The sequence below is a fragment of the Argentina anserina genome, chromosome 3 (genome assembly GCF_933775445.1).
Source record: "Argentina anserina chromosome 3, drPotAnse1.1, whole genome shotgun sequence".
NCBI lineage: Eukaryota > Viridiplantae > Streptophyta > Magnoliopsida > Rosales > Rosaceae > Argentina > Argentina anserina.
This window is the reverse complement of record NC_065874.1, coordinates 13,090,065-13,114,805: the sequence shown is the minus strand read 5'-3', so window position 1 is coordinate 13,114,805 and position 24,741 is coordinate 13,090,065. Positions and strand designations below refer to the sequence as shown.

Genomic DNA, 24,741 nt, shown 5'->3' with positions numbered 1-24,741 from the left:
AATCGTTATCAATATACATCGGGTTTTGATAAAAAGTCTGGTTTTTGAACCCATCACAAACTGGTTGGGAAGAGTAACGCACTCCGTTGTAACTTACAACGAGGGCAAACAATCGTTGGTCTGGTTTGTTTGGCTACAAACTCTGCCAGAAATACGAGCATAACTCTCTCAGGAAGCTCATGGTTCCTGAACCGGCTGCCTGAATTCATGTTCGGATCAAACTAAACTTTCAGGGCCTTAGGTGCCCTTCCGGTTAGTACACAAGGATCAGGCGCCCATATTCCATGACCATAGTAACATATCTCTTCTCTCTGATTCTGAAATTTACAGCAAGAATTTGCTAATCTCCCAATGCAGTCATAATCTCATTACTATAGAATCTTCATGGGAGAAGAAACAGAAGCCTAAACCAAGGTTCTTGCTTGGTCTCCGTTGTCTTTTTTCTTAGTTGAGCTAGGCAAATAGGCACTGTTGATTGGGTTCTGCTTAATTTGCAATTGTTTCTGTTGCAAGTAGTCTCTCGTTTGGAGAAGCAATTGTTGGTTGCAGTTCATGAAATGAAAATGAAAATGAAAATGAAAATGAAAATGAAAAGTTACTAGTCATGCGACCAGCCAAAAAGCAAAATTGATCACCAATACTTTGATTCCGACTGCTGTTGGGTTTAATAGCTGCCACTACAGCATATGCCATTATTAAGTTCACAACTAATCTTAGGTACACCTAATTGTTTCCGTAAAATAGAACATAGAAGCAAAAAAATTAGGATATCAGGGAAAAAAAACCAGAGCAAATGTAGTGAAATCCTTTCTCTCTAATCCCCAGATATAGAGCATAAAGCAATGGGATTTATTTTTCTCTGAGTACAACATGTATCCTTCTCTTTCTGTGTCAAAACTGTGAGGAAAGGAAATCGAAGCAGCAGCATCTTCCTTGTTGGTTTCTGTTCTGTAATCAGGTGACTCTGATGTGTTTTTTTATAAGGAAAAAGAGGAGATAAATAAAAATCATATGATGGTAAATTTCATGGGGCAATGAGGCCCTCAATAGTGTAAGTAAATGACTCTGCCCAGTCCGCCTTAAAAAGCAAGGTCTGCAGAGTGTGCATCATGTCATATTCTGGATCAAGTTTCCGTTGCCATCCCTACAGAAAAGTACCACCAAAGTTCACATATTTCCAAAAGGAAAGGTGTTTGACTTAAACATATACAGTATATTGGAAGAATGCAAGTCAGTTACCTCAAGAACCAAAGTGGTTACAATCACTGTGCAAACATTGCCATCTATTTTGACTTTGTGCCTCCTAACTTGCTCAAGCAATTGCTGGATGCAATCTCCAGGATGCATCATGTCACCTTCTGGGGAGTCCCATACTTTGAACGATTTATCTACTTCCTGTTGAAGAAATGTCGTCCTAAAGTTAAACCCACATGACAAGAATATGTGACAGTGATGAATCTACTCAAACTAGAAATGATAAAATTAGAGCAACAGGTTTGCACAGAGCATGGCCAAATTTGGGAGGAAAAGGAAAATCGGTGAACTTAGGAATCAAGTTACCCAGAAGATGATCAAGCATATATTATAGAAAATTTAAGGCCTTAGTCAGTCAATTAAGGCGTCAAAAATCTAATATCAAATGGCGACACATTGGCAAAGTGGCAAACAAATAACAACAACATAAATGCCAACAAATCATAACCAGAATTCCAATTATGGGGTTTTATGGCAATTATAACAAGGCCAACAGAACAGGAAACAAATACAGTTATATTGACTGTTAACCACTTCGATTCAGAATTTATGTCTCATAGGATAAAGAATTTCATTGCATCTTCATCTTAAGATATAACTTCTTTTTTTAATAGTATCTTAAGATATAAAATAGTTTCATACTGGTGCACTGAAAACATACTTGTGTGCGAAAAAGCTCAATTGCACAAACAGCATTTAATTAAAAAGAAGGTATTACCCAGAAAAAGCAACATGTTAGAATTATCTTGCAGTAGTTATTGCTGTAAATCACATAGATAATGAAGCTGATAGTGTCAACAGTCAACAGACAAACAATGGCCTGTCCCAGTCATCTTCTCTCCCTCAGAAAGAGGAGTGAAGGGTGAGTTTTGGATTTTATCATTGGCTGGTGTGTATCTTGAACTTATAAATAATGATTTCATCGCTTGTTGGAAATAAAAAATATGGATGATGATAATGAAACTGGGATGAAGAATGACTGGTTAATAATTCAGACAGTGTATGAACTGTTTTTTTTTTCATGGGTTCAGAAGTATAAAACTTTTACAGAAAAGGAAAATATGATGTGTGAATGCACTTGGATTTGAATTTTGACAGTCAAAAGAAAAAAGTTTACCTGAATAAAAGCACTTGGATTTGGGCAGTTTTGATGTCCAGATAATCTAAGTGTGCACTCTGCGACACTTCGACCATCACGAAGGGCCACACCCTTAAACAATTCCACTAAATTCAGTTGATCCCTCTTAGAAAGTTCGGCAGTCATGCCCACATCAAGGAAAACAACATGAGGCCTCAATCCAAAAAGTTGTTTGCCCGGGACCTTGCTATGGGTTACTCGGACAAGAATATTTCCAGGATGCATGTCAGCATGAATAAAATTATCTACCTGAGAAAGAAGAGAAAAAAAAAGTCATTTTAGCAAACAAAACCAAAGAACAATCAAATTCAAGCTGCTTCAGAAATACATCAAAAAATAATAACTACTAAAATTGCCATTATCCAACTCTTTTTTACAAGGATCATTCAGATTACTAATTTACTGTGACAATTACAAGGGTCAGGGCATTTCACTTTTAGCTCCAACTTTGAGTTATAATTTTAACTAACAATATATATTGTACTAGCAACGACTTAAACAGTCGCAAAGAGATGAATATATATGCATCAGCGACAACCTTATGAATGTTATTCCTGACACAGAGTGGTCAAAGGTATAAGTTCTATATTATACTGCACAAACATTAAACTAGATCAGACTCCTATCATTCTATAATCCAGGCCATCAGTAAATGAAGATGATGAGTAAATAAAAACTGTAATAATTAGATGAAAATAAAGGAAAGCAATAGTAACAAGATCACAGTGAATACATACCAGAAGCATCTTCAGTAGTGCATTGGTTCCAATGTGAGCAAGGGCATTTTTTATCGGTTCATTGCCTTCAAGTTTATCAACGTAGTGCTGAACACTTTCACCCTGCTCGTATGTTTCGACTAAAACAGATGGGTGCACCAGGGGATAAAGAGGTCTTGGAAATGAGACATCTTTCGATCTTCGAAAATTATAGCTAAAACGACTCAGATGAGCAGCTTCCCTTGAAAGATCAACTTGTGACAACATATAAACAGCAAATTGCTGTAGGCTTTCATCCAATCTCCACAATTTTAAAGAAGGGATGAACCTTGAAATTTTGGCTAGACAATTTATTATCATAAAATCCCTCCTAATTGCTTCACTAACACCAGGATGTCTTACCTTAACAGCAACTAAAATGGGCTTGATCTTCTGACCCGGGTATCTGTACTTGAGTATAGCTTGATGAACCTGAGCAACACTTCCTGACGCCACAGGTTCCTCATCAAAATTTTCAAATATTTCAGGCAGCGTGCGACCAAATGCCTTTTCAACACTACTTTTGGTGAAGTCAAAACTATGAGCTGGAGCTTTACTGTGGAGTTTCTCAAGTTCAGTACACAAATCTCTTGGGAAGAGATCTGGTCTTGCAGCTGCCCATTGACCCCATTTTATAAAAGCTGGGCCTGCTTTTTCCAGTGTATGATGAACAACATGAAGCCACTGTTTCCTAAACTGGGTGCCAAAGGAACCCTTAAAGAGTGACATGGCTATACAGGGTGAGAACAAAACAGCTAGATAAATTGCTCTGATAAACAAGATAATACACTCCACAAGTGAAACCAAAAACAGGGCCAAAAGTATATGTCCATCTTGGGCATGAAGATACAAAGTGTCCTTTGTTGGGAGGCCTTCTGCTTGTATGCATGTATGCTGCGTGCAAATGAACTCTCCAACTATAAAGGAAAAAACACCAGGAGCCACTAAATTTGAGCGGGTCAAAGCGAAGCTCACAGCACGGGCCATTCGACTTATTTGGGGGAAGGCTGTTTCCCGATAGAAATATAAGTGAGATAGCTTTCTCCAAGCAAATTGGGCATGTTGAGAAGCTGAACTCCTTGCTGATACGCTATATAAGTTCCTACAACCACCACTATTCAGAAACGGGGACTGCCCTCTTAACGAATGATTATGTCTCAAAAACAACCGGCAGAGAGCGTAAGGAGCTTCAACTGTGTTATCTGCCCTGTTACTTGTAACTCCCTGCGCAACCCTCCTAACATTTCCATATGCCAAAAATCTGCATATCACCAAATCTCTTCACGACACTAAACCACAGTCCACCTAATCTACTAAACTTGCGAATACAACCACATACATGAAATTGGAACAAAAACAATTCCAGTATTCCACCAATCCCTATTGCGTGATAATTGATAATTGTATAACAATACAAAACAAGTTCAACAACAGACTTATACTCTTGACAATCCCTCAGACCCGAAAGTCTATTCAGCTAAGGTAATAGAGAGGTTGGGGAGGAAACTACTAACCTGGACATGATGATTGGATTGGGCTGACAGAAATCGTCCAACGGGGTTGTGTGGCCGGCGTTTGCATCAATATGTGGGACGTGAATCGTGAGCCACCATGGACGGTGAAGGTGGCGCAATGAAGGTGGAGATGGTGGTTGATCCACGTGGCGAGTCGGGAAGGGTTTTCCTGTTTTTGGGGAATAAATTGTCGGGAGGTAGATATGGTGTGCGAGGCGAGACTCTCTGAGCAAATCTTTCTGCCCTTCTTTTCTCTTCACCTTGTGCTTTGCTTTTGCTCCCTTTCGGCCACACGGGAATAATTTGGAACCTTTTATAAGTGGGCAGTGATGGGTTCCACCGTCGGAGTCGTTTGTTGTCATTTATTTTACGTTGGATAGAAAAATGGGTGATTTCAGTAAAACAATATTTTAATGTTTAGTACTTAATATTTAGAAATTATCGCATAGATACTTCAAGTCTATATTTCAACTTAATTTTAGTTCATTTGGTCAATTAACACCAATTTTTGTTCCTTCCGTCAATTAACATCATTAGTAACTTCATCTTCAAACAATTTCAGGGGCATTTTTGTAACTTCATTTCTCTCTGATTTCAACTTCTATTTTTTTAAAAAAATTAATTAATATATATCATTTCATAACAAAATAATAAACATAATTAATTTATCACAACTATTACAAATAATTTAAAGTTCGCAATTAAAAAAATATACCAGCATATATTTCATATTATTTATGTTCATCAACCAACAAGCTAGAGATATACATCGTCAATCCGACAACAAACAAGTTCTGACGTCTCTCTGCGCCAAGCCTCGAAATTTTGGATGAAGATTCGCGGATGTTTGTGAGGTATGGATTGACTTTCGACTCTTGCAAGTTGCCGCATTACAGGGTGGTGTGTGAGTCATGGCCCATTCCGCAGTAGGCGCCAACGGATTGAGGTGTACTCATCGGAGACCGGGACTTGGGATAGGAGTTTCAAGGCTTATTTCTTCATCGTCAGTTTTTACGACAACGGTCATGATGAGTTTTTCATCGACAGTTGCAGGGAAGGAGCAGTTTACTACAACGACGTTGTTCGTTGGATAAAGAGGACATGTGGCGTAGGCTTGTCATGCATTGTTGAAGAAGGGGAGCCATAAGGGTTTGAAAGGCAGGACTGGGATTTGAAGCATTACTATGACTTTGGTGAGGAGAGTTTGCGAATTGTAGGGACTGCCCCTCCTGTTCCTCAGGTAGCAAATGACTTTTATTTAGAGTATGAATGGAAGAGGAAACAACATGGTGTTGCTAAATTCAGACATATATTTTGGGGAGTATGACAGATGTTTGTGTCTGGTTGAGGTTCTTGAGCATTGCCAGACTCAGGTTGAGGTGATGGAGATAGAGGGACTACTCGGGGTGGTTGGTCAAATACTGTGTTGATATTAGTGTCGTAATAGCACCTCTTTCTGGACGAGATCCAAGTGCTTTTGTTGTCTTGTTCCTTGAGAAAGATGATGCTGATGATGCTTCAGCTCATCTCTGGTTGCATATGATAGAGCTTTTCACTATTTTATTATAACAGTATGCATGATTATTGGTTGAAAGACTTATACAATATGAAATATATGCTGGTATATTTTTTAATTGCGAACTTTAACTTGTTTGTAATAGTTGTGGTAAATTAATTATGCTTATTTATTTTCTTATGAAATTATATATATTAATTAACTTGTTTTTTTAAATAGAAGTTGAAATCTAAGGGAAATGAAGTAACTATAATGCCCCTTAAAATTGGTCGGAGATGAAGATACTAACGGTGTTAATTGACAAAATAAACTAAAATTGGGTTGAGATAGAGATTTCATGTACCAATGCGATAGTTTCCAAATACGAGGTACTAAAAGTTAGAATGCAAAATAATTGGGATATTATTTAGTGAAATCACCTTAGAAAAATTAGAATTTAGATTCATGAAATTGTGTAGAACGCAGTGTTGTTTTCGGTAACAATGTCATTCTACCTTCCGATATGAGTTGCCTCAAGTTTAAGTGGAGATTGTTCGGAAACATGAGAAGTATTTGAATTGCCTAATTTTGTAGGATCCAATAAAATTACAACTTTTTTATCATCTGAGAAATGTGGAGTAACAAGTTTGAGAGATAACAATGAGTAGTTTTATGACAGATTTGTTGATAAGAGTGGTAACTCAATCTCTCCAATCGTAGTCCATTATGAGTTGTTTTCGATCTCTTACTAGTTGTGATGGGTTCTTTTGATTTAAGAGGTAACTAGGCCATAATTAACTCAATAACTTAGAGGATTGAATTAATTTTGTGCGTGATTCAAACTAACAAAGCTTTGCAAAATAAGCTTGGCGTGGGAGCTAAAAATACACGGTGGTGGAAGAATTGGGCAAATTTTGAAGGGTTGGTTTTCTAGAAGCAAATCTGGGTTTCAGGGTGAGGTTCTGGAAGGGAAATGGCTAAGAAAACTTATAGCTTGAAGGCGTGAGTGCATGAATGCTTAGGCTAGGTTTTTGCTTGATGGAATTAGATGATCGTTCCAACCCCAAACTCCCTTTTTTATAGGCTCACAATTGAGATGTTGGGTGATTGAAAACTTTATAATCCTCTAAATAAAACAATCTCTCTTCCATATACTCCTAATATATGCACCAAAAAACAGGGAAATATTGTTTGCTTAGGGTGGTTCTTCAAGTTTGCTTAAGATGGTTCCTCTACGAAATCGAGATTTGCTGTAGTGGCTACTGCTGGGTGGCGATGACACTAATCTCAACGTCGGGAAATCTGGAATGGAAGATTGGAAGAAGATATGAAATTGGGGATTCATGATTCCAAAGGGAGAGAATACTTTGGACTAGTTTGAGAGTTTGTTGGGACATATACAAGGTGATAACCATGTGGATTTAATGTTTTATTTTGTGTAAGTGATTGCTGAAGGATGCAAATACTGGGTATTTGAGAGGTGCGGGGAAAGCAAATTGGGAGTGTGTGCAAATTGAAATGGAGCTTAGAAGAAATATGCTGGGTCATTTTTTAGAGGAGAATGATGTTGGACTTTGGTATTAGCTTCTGTCACGCCCCTAAATCCGAGACTATTATTATATGGAAATATGGTTCCCGAATTTGAGGTGTGATCTTAAAACCAATAAAATTTCCTCAATAAAACTGATAGAAATATATGTCTGAATAATACTTTTATTAGAAAATGGAATCAGAGTTATTTTACAATACAACGGATTTAGAAAATACTAAAATTTTAGTGAAGATACATGAGTCTCGCATTTATTGTCTTGAAATAATAATTGAAGAAAAACCATCATTTTATTTAGTAGATTCATCCCATTTCCCAAACATATACTTATTACCTGAAAATAAGATTGTATAGCATCATGAGTAACACAGACTCAGTAAGTACATAATACATTCTTATAATAATTTGACTAATAAGAAATTCAAATATGAACAACCAAGTAAAATCTACCAAGAACCATATGTATTTAGTCACACGAATTCTTACTTATGCATATAGATATACATATCAGCATCAATATATTCAATCAATTGTGTGAATTTTCAAGAAAACTGGTAATTAATCACAAAGTCACATGTTAGGGTTCACGTTTACCCAAAACACTAATAAGCCTCAGCATACCGAGGCCAACATCAAAGTATGTATACTCAAGGTCAATTCTCATATGAGTATAATAGTGCACTAGGGACTAGGGCCCAAGACTAACTCACAAAGCACAAAGTAATTTTACCAGAAATTCACTTAAACACGGGGTAGTACTAATCACCCGGCTTCACACCTCCAACTCAATAATGTCAATAGAATATCACAAAGTTTAGTAATTAAGACAATTTAAATACTAAAATATATATATATATATATAATCTTACACCAAGATATAAATACTTATCAATAATTCAATGTATGCATGAAATAAACAAGTTAATAAACTTGAAAGTAAATGTGCAAATAAAGTAAATGTACTTTAAATTAAAAATAATTAGATAATATTAGTTAGTAATCAAAGGATTAGTAGTCATTTCTCCCATAATAAGGAAAGTCTTTGTCCAAAATAGCAATTGTCATTCAAATAATAGTATCAAAGTCCGTCAACTTTCCGTATCGATAACTCAATCAAAAAACGTCCAAATCAGGCAAGTGAGGAGTATATGTTCAAGTATTTTTCGTAAGGAATCCAATAGGATAAGTCATATAGTCCAGTTCAAAGTCATTGAGTCCAAAAAGTTCAAACACAGTAACAGTACAGAAAACCGATCTTCAAGTTATCATCTTAGATGTCTACATATTCTACCTATAACAAAAAATTTATCATTTCTTCTGAAAACTTTCCAGATTAAAAGTAGAGGTCTTATACTTTAATTTGATATAAAGTTTGTGGAAAATGGTTAAGAAATGAGTGAGATATGAGTTTTTAAAGTTGTGAGTGCTACAAAATATTTTTCAGTGAGTTTATTAACTCTAACTTTGATTAGCCATAACTTCTCAATTTCTGAACATTTTTGAATGATTCAAAAGCCTAAATTGAAAAATTTTCATGAAGAATTTAATGTTATTGTTATCTTGGACAAACTCAGATGTTATAAAATACGAAAAATATAACTCTCACCAAAACATGGTCTTTTCCATTTTATCCTTAGCTATACACTTTGATAAATCTTAAAAGACAAAGATTATAAGGATGTAAGATGTACTTACCTTGAAGTTTCATGGGTGAAAGGAAGGTTTTGATGTGGATCTAAAGTTGGATTATTTTAGTAAAAAATGAACTTGTTTAAAAGAGAAAGAGTGAATGCTAGAATTTTAGCTTGAGAAACATTTGATGGTTGAGTTTTCTATCAACTAAGGGAACTTTAGACTTGCATGATTTCTGATTTTGAAGTGTGACGAAAACTTGAGGTAGCTCACAAATATAAATAGGCCAAGAAAAGAACACAAAAAATTTAATTATCGCCTACCATTCTCAATAATTAATATAATATTGAGTGATGTCCTAGCTAGTTAGTGGGTTGTTGACAAAAAAAACAAATAGTGTGATGGAACACAAAATTTCAATGTTCACCTACCCTTCTCGATAATTAATATTAATTGATGATCTAGATAATTAGTGTGGTTGTTGACAAAGAACAAAAAGAAAAAAAAACAAATAGTGTGATTCAACACAAAACTTCAATTATCACATACCATTCTCAATAATTAATATTGAGTGATAACCTAGCTAGTTAGTGTGGTTGTTGACAAAGAAAAACAAATAGTGTGATGGGGTAAAATTCAGCTAGGTTCAAAACATATTGGCATAAGGCTTATATATATATGTAGATATAACAAACACATTTATATGTGTTATTCTAAAAAAGTAAAAGAATTTAGTATCTTCTTTTCATAAGGTTTTCAATATATTTGCAATATCTAACACTAATATAATGCGTAAAAGATAATATTATTAGTATTAGTCTTAAACTCAATTACAAAGTATTGAGTATACGCAAGAATATGAGCTAACGTACTCAAATCATGGTCTAATACTTATAAAAAGAAATTTTCTATCTTTCAAAGCATGAAGCTTAGTATCATTGGTTTCTAAAGAGAAATATTAGAAGAAAAATTGAATTAATTCTAAGTTAATATAACCTTAGAGTACTAAATAGTAAATACTAAATTTTGAAGTATTACAGCTTCAATTTTTATATCTAAAAGGAGGAGGCCCAATTCTTTTATTGCCGCCATACCTTCATCGATTCACATTATTGGGCTTGAATTTCGGGCCCAGACCGAAATTATCAACGATGATAAATCATTAAATGTGTGTTCATGCGCTTTTGTAACCTTACACACCATACTCACTACTACAAACCCCAATGATGCATGAATGCGGCTTGGGCCCACATGAATGGGCGTTTACTTGACAATTCATGGTTAAGAATTCATAAAATCATAAGATCTTATGTAAATTGAGTAACATAGTTAGTTTCTTGCTAATGAAAACGTACTTGTCAAGTGCATGATTTTTCGGGTATCAACACTAGTTTTTGTGCTTCTCCACATCAAATGTGTGCTAATAAATTTTAGTAGGGAAGTGTTGCTTGGAACAATCTTTGTAAAATTAAAGAGTAGGGAGGCACGAGTCTCGTGATTTGTGTGTGCATAAAGGGGGGGGGGGGGGGTTGGAGATGGTATGTGTCAAAAAAGAGGTTTTTAACTCTTATCTAGGGGGCGGACCTACGTTGAGCGGTGAGTCCACCCGAAATTGTTCAATAAATTTTTTACTATGCCCAACATATCAGTATTGAGTGCTTAGCAGACTTGGTTAACTAAAAAGACTTGTATGTACGCCACCCAGGTTTGATTCCTATCTGCAACAACTTATTTTTTTATTTTTTGTATACTTCATTTGTGTGGATTTCTTCTTATAAATGGTTTTTTTTTTTTTACATTCTCTCAATACAAATAGACTTACAAACATTTTTAATCTAATATTTGACACGTTATCTGAAAATTATCCCCTCCACGCCGTGGACTAATATAAGGAAAACTTTCTTGTCACTTCAGTCAGAAGAGAAATTTCAAGTTCACCATAACTTGAAATCATGGGTCCGGCCACTGCTCTCATCTTAGGTCAATTCGAGATGGCTTAATCGTGCGTCAAAAATAAGCTTCATAAAGACCACACCGTCACCTCTCTAATGTGCTCAAGATACTCTAATTTTATATTCTCCATCCCAGCAGTCCGTCACCTCTCGAACAATCCGGCCACGACGAAAGCAGCTTTCCTCATTTTCGGCTTTTTGGTCTTCATCGAGTAACTATCGTTGGTATTGGAGGTTGAGAGAGAGAGAGAGAGAGAGAGAGAGAGAGAGAGAGAGAGAGAGAGAGAGAGAGAGAACCAGTCGTACAGTTAAAAGGTTAGAAAAGATCAGGTAAAAAACCTTGGTTCGGAGAGGATCCCGTAAACCAAACTACACATCAGAAGTGACAACATCAAATCAGTAAAGGACACTTTCTTTAACAATTGGTGGTGTGACTGATTGCTATACTCAACTGACGCCCCTACTTAACTTGCACAAAGAAATCTCTGGCTTCACCAAAACAAGACACCACCAAAATATATAAACATCCCTTATTCGGATCCTCACTCATTTAAGCCAACTACAGGCACATAAACATATCCAATCCAGCCTGAACTTGCCGGCAAAACGTGACATTCCGCGTTGAATCCTTCCCATTTTCGTTAATCATTTCCAATTTCTACACCACCACCAAACGTCCAAACCCATTCAAATTTCCTATTTAAATATACATACACGTGCTCAAATCCCACATCGCTGCCCCGTCACAATCCCCATAGACCTCTCCGCAGCCAATAATAACTACCAAAAAACACACCTTCTTAATGACGACACGGGGTTCAAATCCTTTTTGGCTCCCTCTATAAAAGCCAACCTCTTTCGTGCTCGACTAAACAAAACCCCTAAAACTTTCCGAATCACTTTTTTTGAAATTAAATTCCAAGACCAGACGAAGCTTCTGATTCTTTTCGTCTCTGATTCGTCCTTCTCCGAATCGCCGCCTTTGCTTTCTATCCGGATTAACAGTGTGGAGGCTTTGTTTTCCGATTCCTGAATATCTTGCTTTGGAAATTTCTCCCAAGCTTCTTTATCTCAGGTACACAACTACCTTGATATTCCATGCACCTTATGATTCGGTTTGCTATATAAACAACTACTACTGCCTGGCTTTTGCTCTCGGAAAATTGAATAACGGTGATAATGGAGCTCCGGAATCGAATCTCCGGCAGCCGCTTGGGGTCGCAGATTCACGGCTTGGTTGCCAAGAGGTTGAAATGTGATTTTTGATGTTGAAATTTAGAGGAGTTTTGTTGTTTCATTTCGGAATTCCGGTGCTTGTTTTTTGTTTGGTTGTGAAGTTGTGCTTGGAATTTTGTTAGGTTAGAATTGGAGAATTATCGAAAACGAGGCGAAAAACTTATCTGAAGAATCATGATTGGAAATAATTAGGTGATGAATTTGAGATTTGGAGTGTTTGAATTGAATGAATGATTTTTTTTTTAATTATTTTCAGTTGGGAGGCGATGATGGGGGATAGAGACAAGTTGAAGGAGTTTTACATTCCGAATTACATACTGGTGGGTGGCGCGATGCCGAGGATCAAATTTGCGCCGTCGTGTCCGGTGATAGTGTTTGTGAATGCCAGAAGTGGTGGACAGCTTGGAGGTGAACTGCTTCTTACATATAGAGCACTTCTCAATGAGAATCAGGTGAGTTGTTTTTTAAAGCGCGAGGAATAGCGTGGTTTGTATGAGCTGAATATGTGGAGATTGATTGGAATGGCCTTGTTTTTAGGTGTTTGACTTGGGAGAGAAGGCACCTGACAAGGTGCTTCATAAGCTCTATGTTACTTTGGAGACACTCAAGTTTAAGGGGGATGCTTTGGCTGCTGATATCGAGAAGAGGTTGAGAATAATTGTGAGTTTTCGTTGTTGTTGTGTGTTTGTGTATGTGGAGAGTTGTGTGTGTGTCTCTGAAATGACATTTAAATTTGTTCTGTTATCTTCGAATGATAGGCAGTTGAAATTGATAGGTTGCAGGTGGAGATGGTACAGCTGGCTGGCTCCTCAGTGTAGTGTCTGATCTTAAACTACCTAACCCACCTCCAGTTGCCACGGTGCCGTTGGGAACTGGAAATAATCTCCATTTCGCATTTGGATGGGTAATATCTTGTTTGCTAACCTTGAGTACTTGGACATATGTTAATTTGTTAGTGGTCATTGCTCTGGTTTTTTCATTTTTTTGGCATCTGGTGTTTGTTACTCTCACTCGCATTGATCCTGTAGACAGGGGACTCTGTAGTTGTGAATTATTGATGTTTGAAATGGGGAAATTTCCTGCATATTCTTTGTAGTTTTCTGTTGTAGTTTTGGCATTGTAGGAAAATATGTCCTGCATCTAAGAAGTATAAATTATCAAGTGGAAACTCATGTGTCTGTAATCTACTTGCTATTGTAATAGCTAATAACTTATAACCACATCATAGTTTCCTTTTTTTTTTTTTATACTTAATCTCAGTTTATAACATTCACGTTTAAGATATTTAGATAGTACATCTGTACATGTTTGGGTATCTATATGCTGACAAGTTCATGAAATTCATATTTTCGTAGTAATTGTTGGTGAATTGACTCGACTCAGTACTAGATTTCTGAGCTAATCCCTTCCTGACTTCATAGGGAAAAAAAAATCCTGGGACAGACCGACAATCTGTGCAGTATTTCTTGAATCAAGTGAAGACAGCAAAGGAAATGCAAATTGACAGGTGAATACCATATTATCAATAAGTTGACTTTATTGTGCTCTTCACATATAAGCACTTATGTAGTAGGTCCTAACGGCTTAATTTGTTCTCAGTGAACCATTCATCAATGAAGAACTGAACATATTTCTGTTTTTTTCACCGTTTCTGTAATACTCAGCTGGCATATCATTATGAGAATGAAGACTTCAAAGAAAGGTTCTTGTGACCCTCTGGAACTACCCCATTCTTTGCATGCATTCCATCAGGTCTGTAAAACTTGTACAGAAATGTAGTTTATTTTGTGTTTCTTGGTTATCTTGGTTTTGGCTTTATCACAGGAGGGCTTGGTTTTGCATACTTGCTATTAATAATCTGTTTCTATACTCAGGAGGGCTTCCAAACATTTCGTGGGGGATTTTGGAACTACTTTAGCATGGGTAAGAATTTAAGAAATAGAATATCTTTAAATTAAGAATCCAGTATTGTGCTTGGGTGTGCCTGTGAATTGTGGATATAATCTTGAGGCCGGTAGTTTACAATTTGCAGTTGTGAGGAAGGCAGATGAGCATACAACTTTGTTCACTACTTAAAACAAATATCCTAACAAGGAAAATTGGAAATCTAAGCATGGTATTGTATGCAATGCAAGGTAGTATGTGTGATAGGAAAGTTTCCTATATTGTCTAGAAAAGATATATCTTCACGCTCATGATATTGATGTTTCATCCTTTATAAAGTGGAGTAGAACCTCTAATAGACATAGTTGTTGTAGCAAGGCATCCACTATCATCATTAGAAGCTCATATATTCTGTACAGTTATTCTGCTGTAGTATGTGTGCCTCTATATAAATCTTGCATTTTGGCGTATATTGATAGAATTGTCTTTTTGCCCAAGCCTAGTGTCAGTGAGCTAGGCTAAAATCAAGCATCCAAGTTTATTATTGCATGATATGGGGTTGAGTGATGGTAGTCATGCTAATATTTAAAGAAGAAAGATACTGATCTTTCAATCGAGTGCAAGTACATCTATTCTGTCTATTTATTAATCGAACTGCATAGTCTTAACTGTTTAGATGTATATACTTGTTTGGTTTGGTAATTAGCTGCCTCGACTGCTATTGTGAGGTTTTCTGACAAATGCATATGTTTTATATAGGAATGGATGCTCAAATATCATACGATTTTCATGCACAGAGGAAGTTGCACGCTGAAAAGTTTAAGAACCAGTTAATTAATCAAGTACTAAACTTTTACACCTATTATACAACATAGTTGTGCAGTAGGCAACAATTTATTGTCCTTTTACCTCCTAACGAACTTTCTACTTACTATCATTGTTTCTGTTTTCTTTTTTCCTTTTTAATGGATCAGAGTACTTATTTTAAGCTAGGATGTACTCAAGGATGGTTTTGTGCTCCTATCATGCATCCTTCTTCAAGGTTAGTGTTTTCTTTTGCATCTTTTCTTTGGCTCAGCCGTTTTATTCCCTTTCATATATAGTTTTGATCAAATTTTAAAAGGTCTTGTGAGAAAGAAATAGGCAGAAATGTGAAACCCTAATATGGATATGCGCATAAGAATCTCAAAAGTCGCAATTTATTGACTGTCTTCATGGCATCACCACTTCTTCCTTCACCATATAGAACTTATCTGCTCCTGCCGGATCGACTATGCATTCTTTTTTTTTTCTTTAGATTGACTTATACACTCGGACATTCCTCAGCTTGTCTTCGGCCGACTTTTGAAAAATATACTTTTACAGAGAATTGAGAAAATGAAAAAAAAAACAAAATTATATCGTGGCAGCATTATAAGTTATAACATAGTGCTCTTAAATTGTGAAATGGATGAGTGCATTACAGAGTTGTTGACCTATGTTTCCAACAGTTCTTCAAGTTAAGGTTTGTTTGGTTGTATTTAGTGAGAACTGAGGTGTCTTTTCATTGCAGAAATATAGCACATCTGACAAAGATTATGATCATGAAAAGACAAGGTCACTGGGAAGAGCTCCAGATACCTCCCAGGTGAGACAATTTATTTTTTAATGTTCTATATACTGTCATGCTTCTCTAATCACACACGCTATCCTACAAAGTTGTTAGTATTTCCAGAAAACAGAATGTAGCATTGCATTATTGAACTAAAGAAATCATACTGTGAGTCCCTGGTGGATGATATTATCATTCTTTGCAGTTGAATTAACTAAATAGAGAAAGCTTAGGCTCTGTCCATCCTTTCATATGTTTCATTCTTCATATTGGGGAGGATTTTTACACTCATCTTCAACATACTTCAAACTTGCATACCATTTCATGAACATATAACAAGTTAAAATATATAAAGGGAAATTACTGTGATTTACGTTTTGATCTTTGATGTACAGCATTAGGTCTATTGTTTGCCTGAATTTACCCAGTTTCTCCGGTGGTCTGGATCCATGGGGGAAACCAAATAGAAAGAAAGTGCAGTATGTAAGTTTTGACCTGTTTCAGATATATTATCTCCTTCCTAAGTTTTAATATAAAGGTAGCATCATGTCTTACCGAAAAACTATAATTTCTTCATTTAATTGACATGTGCTTTACAGCGGGATTTAACTCCACCATATGTGGATGATGGCCTCCTGGAGATTGTTGGTTTTAGAGATGCCTGGCATGGGCTTGTGTTACTAGCTCCTAATGGACATGGGACTCGTCTTGCACAAGTATGATATATTAATAAGTAGCCTTTCCTTCTCAATTGCTATCATCTTTGAATAGACACATAATAGCTTCCAATATGAGAGTTATCTTATGTATTCATATATCAGTGTAATGGTAGTTGGCTGACTTTGTTAATCCCATTCATTGCAGGCACATGGAATACGTTTTGAGTTTTGCAAGGGTGCAGTCGACCATACATTCATGAGAATTGACGGGGAACCATGGAAACAACCTCTTCCAATTGACAATGACTCGGTAGTTGTAGAAATTTCTCACTTTGGCCAAGTAAGCATGCTTGCTACACCATTGAAACGATCCAAAAGTGTATATGACCCTGAGTCACCAGTTAGTTCCCATGACGAAGATGAGGATAGTAGTAATGAGGAATATCCAGGAGACTCTGCCGAGAGGAAGAAGTTTGGTGCATCTGACACATTTAAAATCCCAGATGGCATTCACATTGCTCGTCGCAGTTAGCCTCTAACTAGCCGCATGCTCTCTGTGAATAGGTCTGGACAGTCTGTACAAAGTAGATTTTCTTTCCATTGAATAGAGAGGTTTCTTATTTTGTGATCGTAGATGCGCAAAATCTTTGTTGGTCTTTTTCATAGGTTGTGCTCGATTCCATTGTTATCTGCAGTGTAGATATAGCTCCTTGCTTGTACAGCAAAACACTCTGGTAGTTTTTGGCAATAGAAAGAGAGCTCCAGCAATGCATGGTTTGGGAATGAAGCTATTTGTTATACTGTAGTTATTACTTCTGAGTTCTCACTAAGCTGGGCCGGATAATTAGGGCATGCACTAGTCTGTAAGTGCATCAGTGAGCATCTTGTCCTCATAGAGATAGCTTAATCTCTATTTTGAACAAAGGATGTAATCAAATAGCAGCACAGGCTTTCCACTTGCGACCAAGGTAATTGGCTTGACTGGATTCCTTGGAGCCCCTCAGTTCCTCCTTATTCGCCTCGCAATCTAAATTTTTCATAGAATCGATTTGGCCAGAAACCAAATTTCTACTCAAACTCCTCATTTCATTCGCAGAAAGAAAATTGGGCCGAAAATCTAATTCCTGCTGCGATTAGGAAACCTCTGAATGGAGGGGGAGTGGGCACGAACACCAAGCTGTTAGGCCCAGTTTTTGTTAGGTCCAATATGTACAGAAACAGAAACGGCTGGATTTGAGGTGAAAACAAAACAGGCATGAACCTCCTCTTTTCCGGGGTTTTGAATTGAAAAAAGGGTAAGGAGCACGTGAGTAATGAGCAGAGAACGAGGGGAGGTGGCACATGGTTTTATTTGACCGCAGATTTTCACCAAAACAGGCAAATCTAAACGCCTGGATTGGACTGAACTGACCGACTTGACCAGAAAGCAAATTCCATAGAAAGTCCCTGGTTTCATTCCCTTCCTCTTCTATATAAACCCTTCTCTGTGTTCTCTTTTCCAATCAACAAAACCCAAAAGAAAAAACCAGACCCCTTATTGTTCACCCCACTAGGGTTTCTCTCCCTCTCTTTCATAATTCATACCATAAATCAAAGGAAAAGAGAAGAAGATGAGTACTGGAGCAGCTTGCAGGGCTTGGATTGTTGCAACAAGCATTGGAGCAGTTGAGGCTCTGAAAGACCAAGGAGTGTGCAGATGGAATGGGGTTCTGAGGTCACTGCATCAACATGCCAAGAACCACATCAGATCATATTCTCAGGTCATCAAACAATCTGCTACTTCTTCTGCAGCCATTTCTAATCAGATGAAGAGGTCCAAAGAGGAGAAGCTCAGGAAAGTCATGGAATTGAACTGCTGGGGTCCTAATACTGTTAGATTTTAGCTAGATTATCATAATATAAAAGATCTCATCGCCCCTCTCTGGCCTCTTTCTAATTTGATCCAGGAATCTACATGGCTTATTTCAGTTCTATATCATAAGTTATTTTCCGGCCTCTACCCAGTTTGAAATCCTTGAATTATTGCATAGTGCCGAAGTTTTCATCAACATGTAACCTGTAAAAGGATTCTCATTACCTTGGGATTTCTTTCAACAATTTTATTTATTTATAGAAAATTAAAATTTGTTGCTCTCTGCTTTATGAAAGAGAATTGATGAAGGGGCTAGACATTGGCAAATAAATTGCCATACTAGTGCTTATTTGTTTCCTTCTTAAGAGGACCATAATAATGGGGGTGATTCATGGATGATATTTCTTGGAAAACAAGGGCTGTGTTTGGTAATGCTTATTGCCTCCGGTGATTATAAACTAAGTCAGCTATTGCGTTTGGTAACTTAGCTTCCAGAAGCGCTGGTTTTTTCCGTCCAAAAGCCAAAGCTGCTCAACACCTTCTTTTAGAAGCATAAGTCTGTTGGAACACTGTAGACCTCTCTCTCTTTGAAAGACATCGATTAACATTCTGGGTTCAATCACGATTCGTGAATCATCAATCATAAAACAGATGCCCCATTTCAAAAAGTTAAAAACGATGCCACAAATGGTTTACGCTGCCAGAGAACCCAAGCGAAGCGCGCCTTTATTTGTATCTCTTCTTCTTCCTCTGAAGAAGACAGCGACGACAATTATTCTGACGAGGATCATCACGACTGCGTTGACAAACCAAATGACGAAGAGGATGAGCTCGATGACGAGTCTCTCTGCAACAAAGTCACGTGCTTCTTCAACGGTCTCTCTCTCTCTCATATGAATGCAAATTATCTGTCATTAATTTGTACTAACACATAGTAGTATTTAGTCCAGTGTTTCTAAGCCTTTGGTTGTTCTCGTAGGTTTCAAGGAACATTGATCTGGTCTATGGAGGAGGCAGCATAATGCTAATGGGTTTGGTTTCTCAATCTGTTCATGATGGTGATCGGCATGTCATTGGGTATTGTTTGCTCTTTCATTATGAAATCTCAGAAACCATGAAAGAAATGAAAAAAACAAACCACACAAGAGATTAAGAAACAGTTAAGTGAGTTTGGGTCCTTTTTATCTATTGTATGTATATTTTTGCTCCCTTTTTGTTCTTTGTTGCTTGCTTTGTTTCTTGTTATTTTCTGTTTGGTTCTCCAAAATATAGTGATTCTTCAATGGATGCTTGGGGGAAGCTTATCCTTACACTAAAGTACTTGGCACTAAGACTACACTACTGCTTTCTCTGTATAAGTCTAGAGAGGATGCTCATTCAACTGAAAAGTAGTTTTCTTGTGTTTTTTTGTCTTGGCTTTTTCCATGTATGGAACTTTGTTTATTTTCCTATAAAAGGACTGGCTTGGGAGTAGTTGGGTTGAAGATTTGTATTAAGTTTATCATTTCTCTGCAAAAACCATTATTGATTTTCGGCACATAGCTCCAAATTGCAATATCTTTAATGGTTTTCTGAGTGGTACCATTTTACAGATAACTGGTGAAACTGTGGGGGAAGTGAAGGCAGTTGCAGATATGCATCAAAGTAAGGCAGAGATGGCTAAGGATTTATATTCCTTTATTGCATTGTCTGGTTAGTATAAGCCATGCACTGATCCTGCATAGTTGTTATGCTTTGATGGGGTTTACTGTTTTTTTTTGTCTGAGTTCTTCTAACCCTGAAGAAGATGATAGGTCAAAACTAAGAATATTGAAAAGATAAAAACACTCTATGCAAGTGAGCAAAGTACAATTGGAACTTTATCCAGTCAAAGTATATTGCACCAAGGTCAAAAATAGAACTGCAATATAATCTGCCTTTTATCCTTTAACTGTTTTACACCAACAAAATAGTTGTCTTTTCCTTCTTCATGTATCAGAGATACCCTGGTTCTAGGGGTCACAATATTGTATGGCTTGATTATTTCAACTGTAAGACAATTGAAGCTTGGCCTGCAAAATCTTAATGACAGTTTAAATGCAGGTGGTTATGGAACTCTACCAGAGTTACTTGAAGTGATAACTTGGGCTCAACTTGGAATTCATGACAAAATCAATGGTAATTAAGATTTATGAATAATGGGGCTTAAACCAACTTTTTATTTTTTCTAGGTGCGATTGATAAATGTTGATGGATACTACAATTCCTTGCTATTATTCATTGATATTGCTGTGGAGGGAGGATTTATTAGCCCAAATGCACGCCACATTATTACAATTTAAATATATAGTGCAGGTGATGTATGTAAGGGAGACGTAGTCCTCTTCACACAGAAAGTGTATCAAAAGTATTGCCTTCAATACAGTTACAGATGTGAAACAAAGCTATGGTGCGGCAAAACAACAACATACTTTTATGGTAAAGTGTATAGAAGTTACGGATGTGACAATGATAAATATGTTGATTGCTTTTATAGAACTTGTATCTGCACACTTCAATGTATAAGATTTAACTTGTGTACTTCCTCATTCAAGGTTAAAGTGTTATGGAGCAGGGGAGTGAAGGAGTTGTGTCCACTATTTCCTCTGCTTGTGAAAGGTCACAATTTTAACAAAATAAAAATGTTTAGACAAGTTCTGGTTGATGAGATACATTTTTTGTGTAGATAAGAAATAAAAGAGAATTATTTAACCAAGCACACTCTTCGATCACTTAGAGGAGTTATAAAATGCTCATTTGGAGTTTGGAATAAAGTGGAAAATTTTAAAAGACATGCAAGGATATTCATTCGAGAAGCAAGTGAAGATTATCATCGCTATTATGACACTTCATAATTATATCCGAAGATATAAGCATCATGATAGACAATTTGTCCGAGGTGAAGAAAGTGAAGGTGGTGGAGATGAGGAATATGATGATGACATAGAAGAACAAAATCAACAACAAAATCATCATAGTGCACAAGAAATGGATACATTAAGAAACATGATTACTCAAAATTTGATGGATGCGCGTGTATGAATATTTATGTATTTACATGATCATAATCAAAACCAAGTTATTAATATAAGAATATATTTGTTTAAGATAATTTTAAAACTATCAAATTCATGTCATATATTTTCAAGCATTGTTTTAAACTAAAATTAACCAAAAATTATCTTACATGTCCAAATTGGTCATTTGACAAATTAAAAGTATAAGCATGTTTGAGATTATCAAACGCTATGTCATAGCTTCTACCAATAACAACCACTTATATAAGTCAGTTTACGAAACAGTCAACTACTTTACTTATCAGCTACTTATTCTAAAAAATCAGCATAAGCCAGTTTTTTTTATAAACCCAGCTGCACCAAATACAGCCAAGATGTTTCACTCAAAATATGGACATACCCGAATTGTACGAAAAAGAGAAGCTATAGATCGAAAGAAAGAATTGCATATCTAAAGAAAGACATTTATAACATCTCAGTCCACATATATGAGGATATTGTCCGCTTTGGGCCAACTAGCCCACACAATTTTGAACGTGTCATTACTATGAGAAGCTGACTGTGTTTATAGTCATATAAGTACAACTTCAATTCTCCTACCGGCGATGTGGGATTTGTGACTTATTTGCTTTCTAGCCATGCGTCACAACCTCAGTCCCACATCGAGGCTAGCCCAGGAAAAGCTTTACCAATGCATAGATAATGATTGCAACTAACCTCGTTTGAAGGTAGTGGTACTACGTACTTGCCACAATAGTAAACCACATACTCTTAGAGGCAATGGAGTGGGATAACCGGTATCATCGGGCCGTCCCATCCTCTTTGCAGGTTTGCTAGTGTTACAGTGCTCTAGAAGATTGACTAGAAAGACCTATCTTTGTGGATCCAGTGAGTTTCAGTAGAAACAAAACTTTTGCCTAATAGAGAGAAAACTATAGCTCCACTTTTCGCCGAGCTACATATGCGAACCCTAGTTTTGTGGAGTAGGGTACCAACGTGTTTATTGCGGCGTGAGATCTTAGTTGCTAGCTAGTTTGGATTCAATGAATTTAGTTCGGTTGGCAGCTAACGTTGTTGCGGTGAAAACTTGGGCTAGTGATGATAGTCGAAATCGAGGAATGTTATGTGTTTGGGTTGGCTACTAGAAGAATTGGTGTTTTAGATCGCCAATGATGTTGACCGCCGCCGACGATATTGTAACAGCCTAGTCAACATAACTGAGATATTATCTGCTTTCTCAAAACGCATCTCGTTATGAAAAACTGACCATGCACATATAAGTGCAGTTTCCATTTCCCTTGGTCGATATGGGATATGTGGCGTGGTTTTCTTTTTTTTTTTGCTTGTTACTAGCTTTGATCCTTAATTAAACTTTTTCTTTCTCCTCCTCACCAAGTCAGCTACCGGCAGCAACCACTGTGGAGATTCAACCCAGGCAGTGGTTTTTCATTACATAAATCACCAAAAAAAAAGATCAGGTAGCTAGTGGCAAGTCTAAGGAGGTTTACAGGCCCAAATAGAGCTAGGCCTAATTTGGTGACGCTAAGGCTTGTCCGTGCTTCATGATTAGCACTTTTAACAGTTGAGCAATTAGCAACGTACGTAGTAAGTACGTACATTCCGCTGCCGTCGATCAGATCAAAACCACGTACTGACCCAAAAACCACAACCCGTTTTAATTCGCCGATCACAAAATCAGGCCGAAATCCCAGCTCATCAGTATTGAACAGTTTAGTCGGCCTTTTGTTTTACTTTTGTGCGCGTAGTTTTACTTGCATAGCTTTTATTCCAGTTGTACACGACTTGATATTTTTCTTTTGGTCAGTACGCGACATGAACTTGACGTCAAGTAGTTCTGCTCGTTTTGTTTTAAGACCTAAAATTCTCCCCTAAACAACGTGCTAAAAGCATCTAAAAAACCAGAGTAAGCAGCTGATTATAAAACCATTGCCAGAAATCTGGGAGCGATCAAATATTAATTTGATCCCAGCTCGCAAAACCTTCTAGAAAATTTATATATTCCGGTTAATAAACCTATATATTTGTGAACCACTCGGATTGTAGGCTGCAACTCGCCTACATGGACCATGGCACCACGCTCGGTCTACTCAGCAACACCATACTATACGTCTACACCAGCTTGGATCAGTCAACATCTCTCTCTATATATCTTTGTTTTCTGTCAGCTGCTTTGTGTTCTTTGTGTTCCTGATCGGAGGGAGAAAAATGGGCGGTAAACGAAGGCAGATGTGCAAGTTTGAGTTGGAATTGAAGTCGATGATGCCGCAGAAGATGAATGCTTTTAACACCGGAGAGTCATCACCACCACCGTCATCAACTGGTAATAATCAGGCGAAAACAACGTTGCGTACGTCTGAGGGTAGCGCAAATCACCAGCCACAGAGAATGACCTTTGATGATGAGAGAAGAAGAAGAGAGAAGGCTGAAAATCTGGTGCACTTGGTCTGCTGGGGACCCAATTAGTCACAAAACGACATATATGCATATGCATGTATCAAACTCTATTTAAGTTGGTGATGCCGAGGGTTTAGGGTGCTTTTCAGATTTTTATTTTTCTATCTGATATGCATCATCGATCAATCACAGAGGCAGGCCTAGAATTGTTGATGTGCAGCTGGTCGATCAGTTGGCTAATTCTTTGTTATTTTATATGTTCTTGTTCTACAAGTATATATAGTTGGGGTGCCACTAGAATTATATATATATATATATATATATATCAGTCTCTATCCAGAATTACAGAGTGAAGTTCCAATTTTGACACATTTTTCGGTCAAATTTTTTCACCATAAGCGATTCAATATTAGAATATGCTATTCAAGATCATCTCTGTAAAATTTCATCTAATTCAGACATCGTTAATGTATTGAAATTAGATTAAATCAATGAATGAATTAAAACTGTTGAACGTGAACCGTTCGTGTAAATCTCAATTTTGAAAGCTCAAACCATTGTCAAATTAGATGAAACTTTCTAGAGATGATCTTGAATACTATACCTAAATATTGAATCGCTTATGGTGAAAAAATTTGACCGAAAAGTGTGTTAAAATTGAAACTTCACTCTGTAATTTCAGAGTGAAGCTTCACTCTGAATAAGTATATATATATATATATATATATATCATTTACTTGGTAGTTCTTGCATGATACTCGAGAAGTTGTCCGCAACAAC

The 24,741-nt window shown here is 36.9% G+C and overlaps 3 protein-coding genes and 1 pseudogene across 6 annotated transcripts; 3 read left to right on the top strand and 1 right to left on the bottom strand.

The window, feature by feature from the left end:
* Positions 1–633: 633 nt before the first annotated feature.
* Positions 634–4,933, bottom strand: LOC126786592 (uncharacterized). 2 transcript variants are annotated; one of them, XM_050512448.1, is made up of 5 exons: positions 4,662–4,933; positions 3,130–4,408; positions 2,372–2,641; positions 1,240–1,395; positions 634–1,144 (listed from the first exon to the last, which is right to left on the bottom strand). In XM_050512448.1, exons 1-5 carry the CDS (start codon positions 4,667–4,669, stop codon positions 1,025–1,027), a joined length of 1,833 nt encoding a protein of 610 aa, XP_050368405.1. In that variant the 5' UTR covers positions 4,670–4,933; the 3' UTR covers positions 634–1,024. The 2 variants fall into 2 exon arrangements, with proteins under 2 accessions (XP_050368405.1, XP_050368406.1); XM_050512449.1 differs by having other exon boundaries at positions 3,130–4,384.
* A 7,235-nt stretch (positions 4,934–12,168) lies between these two features.
* Positions 12,169–17,425, top strand: LOC126786840 (diacylglycerol kinase 1-like). Of its 3 annotated transcripts, XM_050512793.1 has the most exons (14): positions 12,376–12,536; positions 12,782–12,977; positions 13,063–13,185; positions 13,301–13,429; positions 13,947–14,032; positions 14,190–14,277; positions 14,400–14,448; positions 15,169–15,251; positions 15,384–15,451; positions 15,962–16,036; positions 16,396–16,483; positions 16,600–16,716; positions 16,865–17,223; positions 17,355–17,425. In XM_050512793.1, exons 1-13 carry the CDS (start codon positions 12,469–12,471, stop codon positions 17,189–17,191), a joined length of 1,497 nt encoding a protein of 498 aa, XP_050368750.1. In that variant the 5' UTR covers positions 12,376–12,468; the 3' UTR covers positions 17,192–17,223; positions 17,355–17,425. The 3 variants fall into 3 exon arrangements, with proteins under 3 accessions (XP_050368751.1, XP_050368750.1, XP_050368749.1); XM_050512794.1 differs by lacking the exon at positions 12,376–12,536 and adding an exon at positions 12,169–12,364 and having other exon boundaries at positions 16,865–17,419; XM_050512792.1 differs by having other exon boundaries at positions 16,865–17,419.
* A 780-nt stretch (positions 17,426–18,205) lies between these two features.
* Positions 18,206–18,794, top strand: LOC126788658 (uncharacterized). The gene has a single exon (XM_050514668.1). It carries the CDS (start codon positions 18,270–18,272, stop codon positions 18,540–18,542), a length of 273 nt encoding a protein of 90 aa, XP_050370625.1. The 5' UTR covers positions 18,206–18,269; the 3' UTR covers positions 18,543–18,794.
* A 530-nt stretch (positions 18,795–19,324) lies between these two features.
* LOC126787091 (cytokinin riboside 5'-monophosphate phosphoribohydrolase LOG3-like) lies at positions 19,325–20,832 on the top strand (annotated as a pseudogene).
* The last annotated feature ends 3,909 nt before the right edge of the window (positions 20,833–24,741 follow it).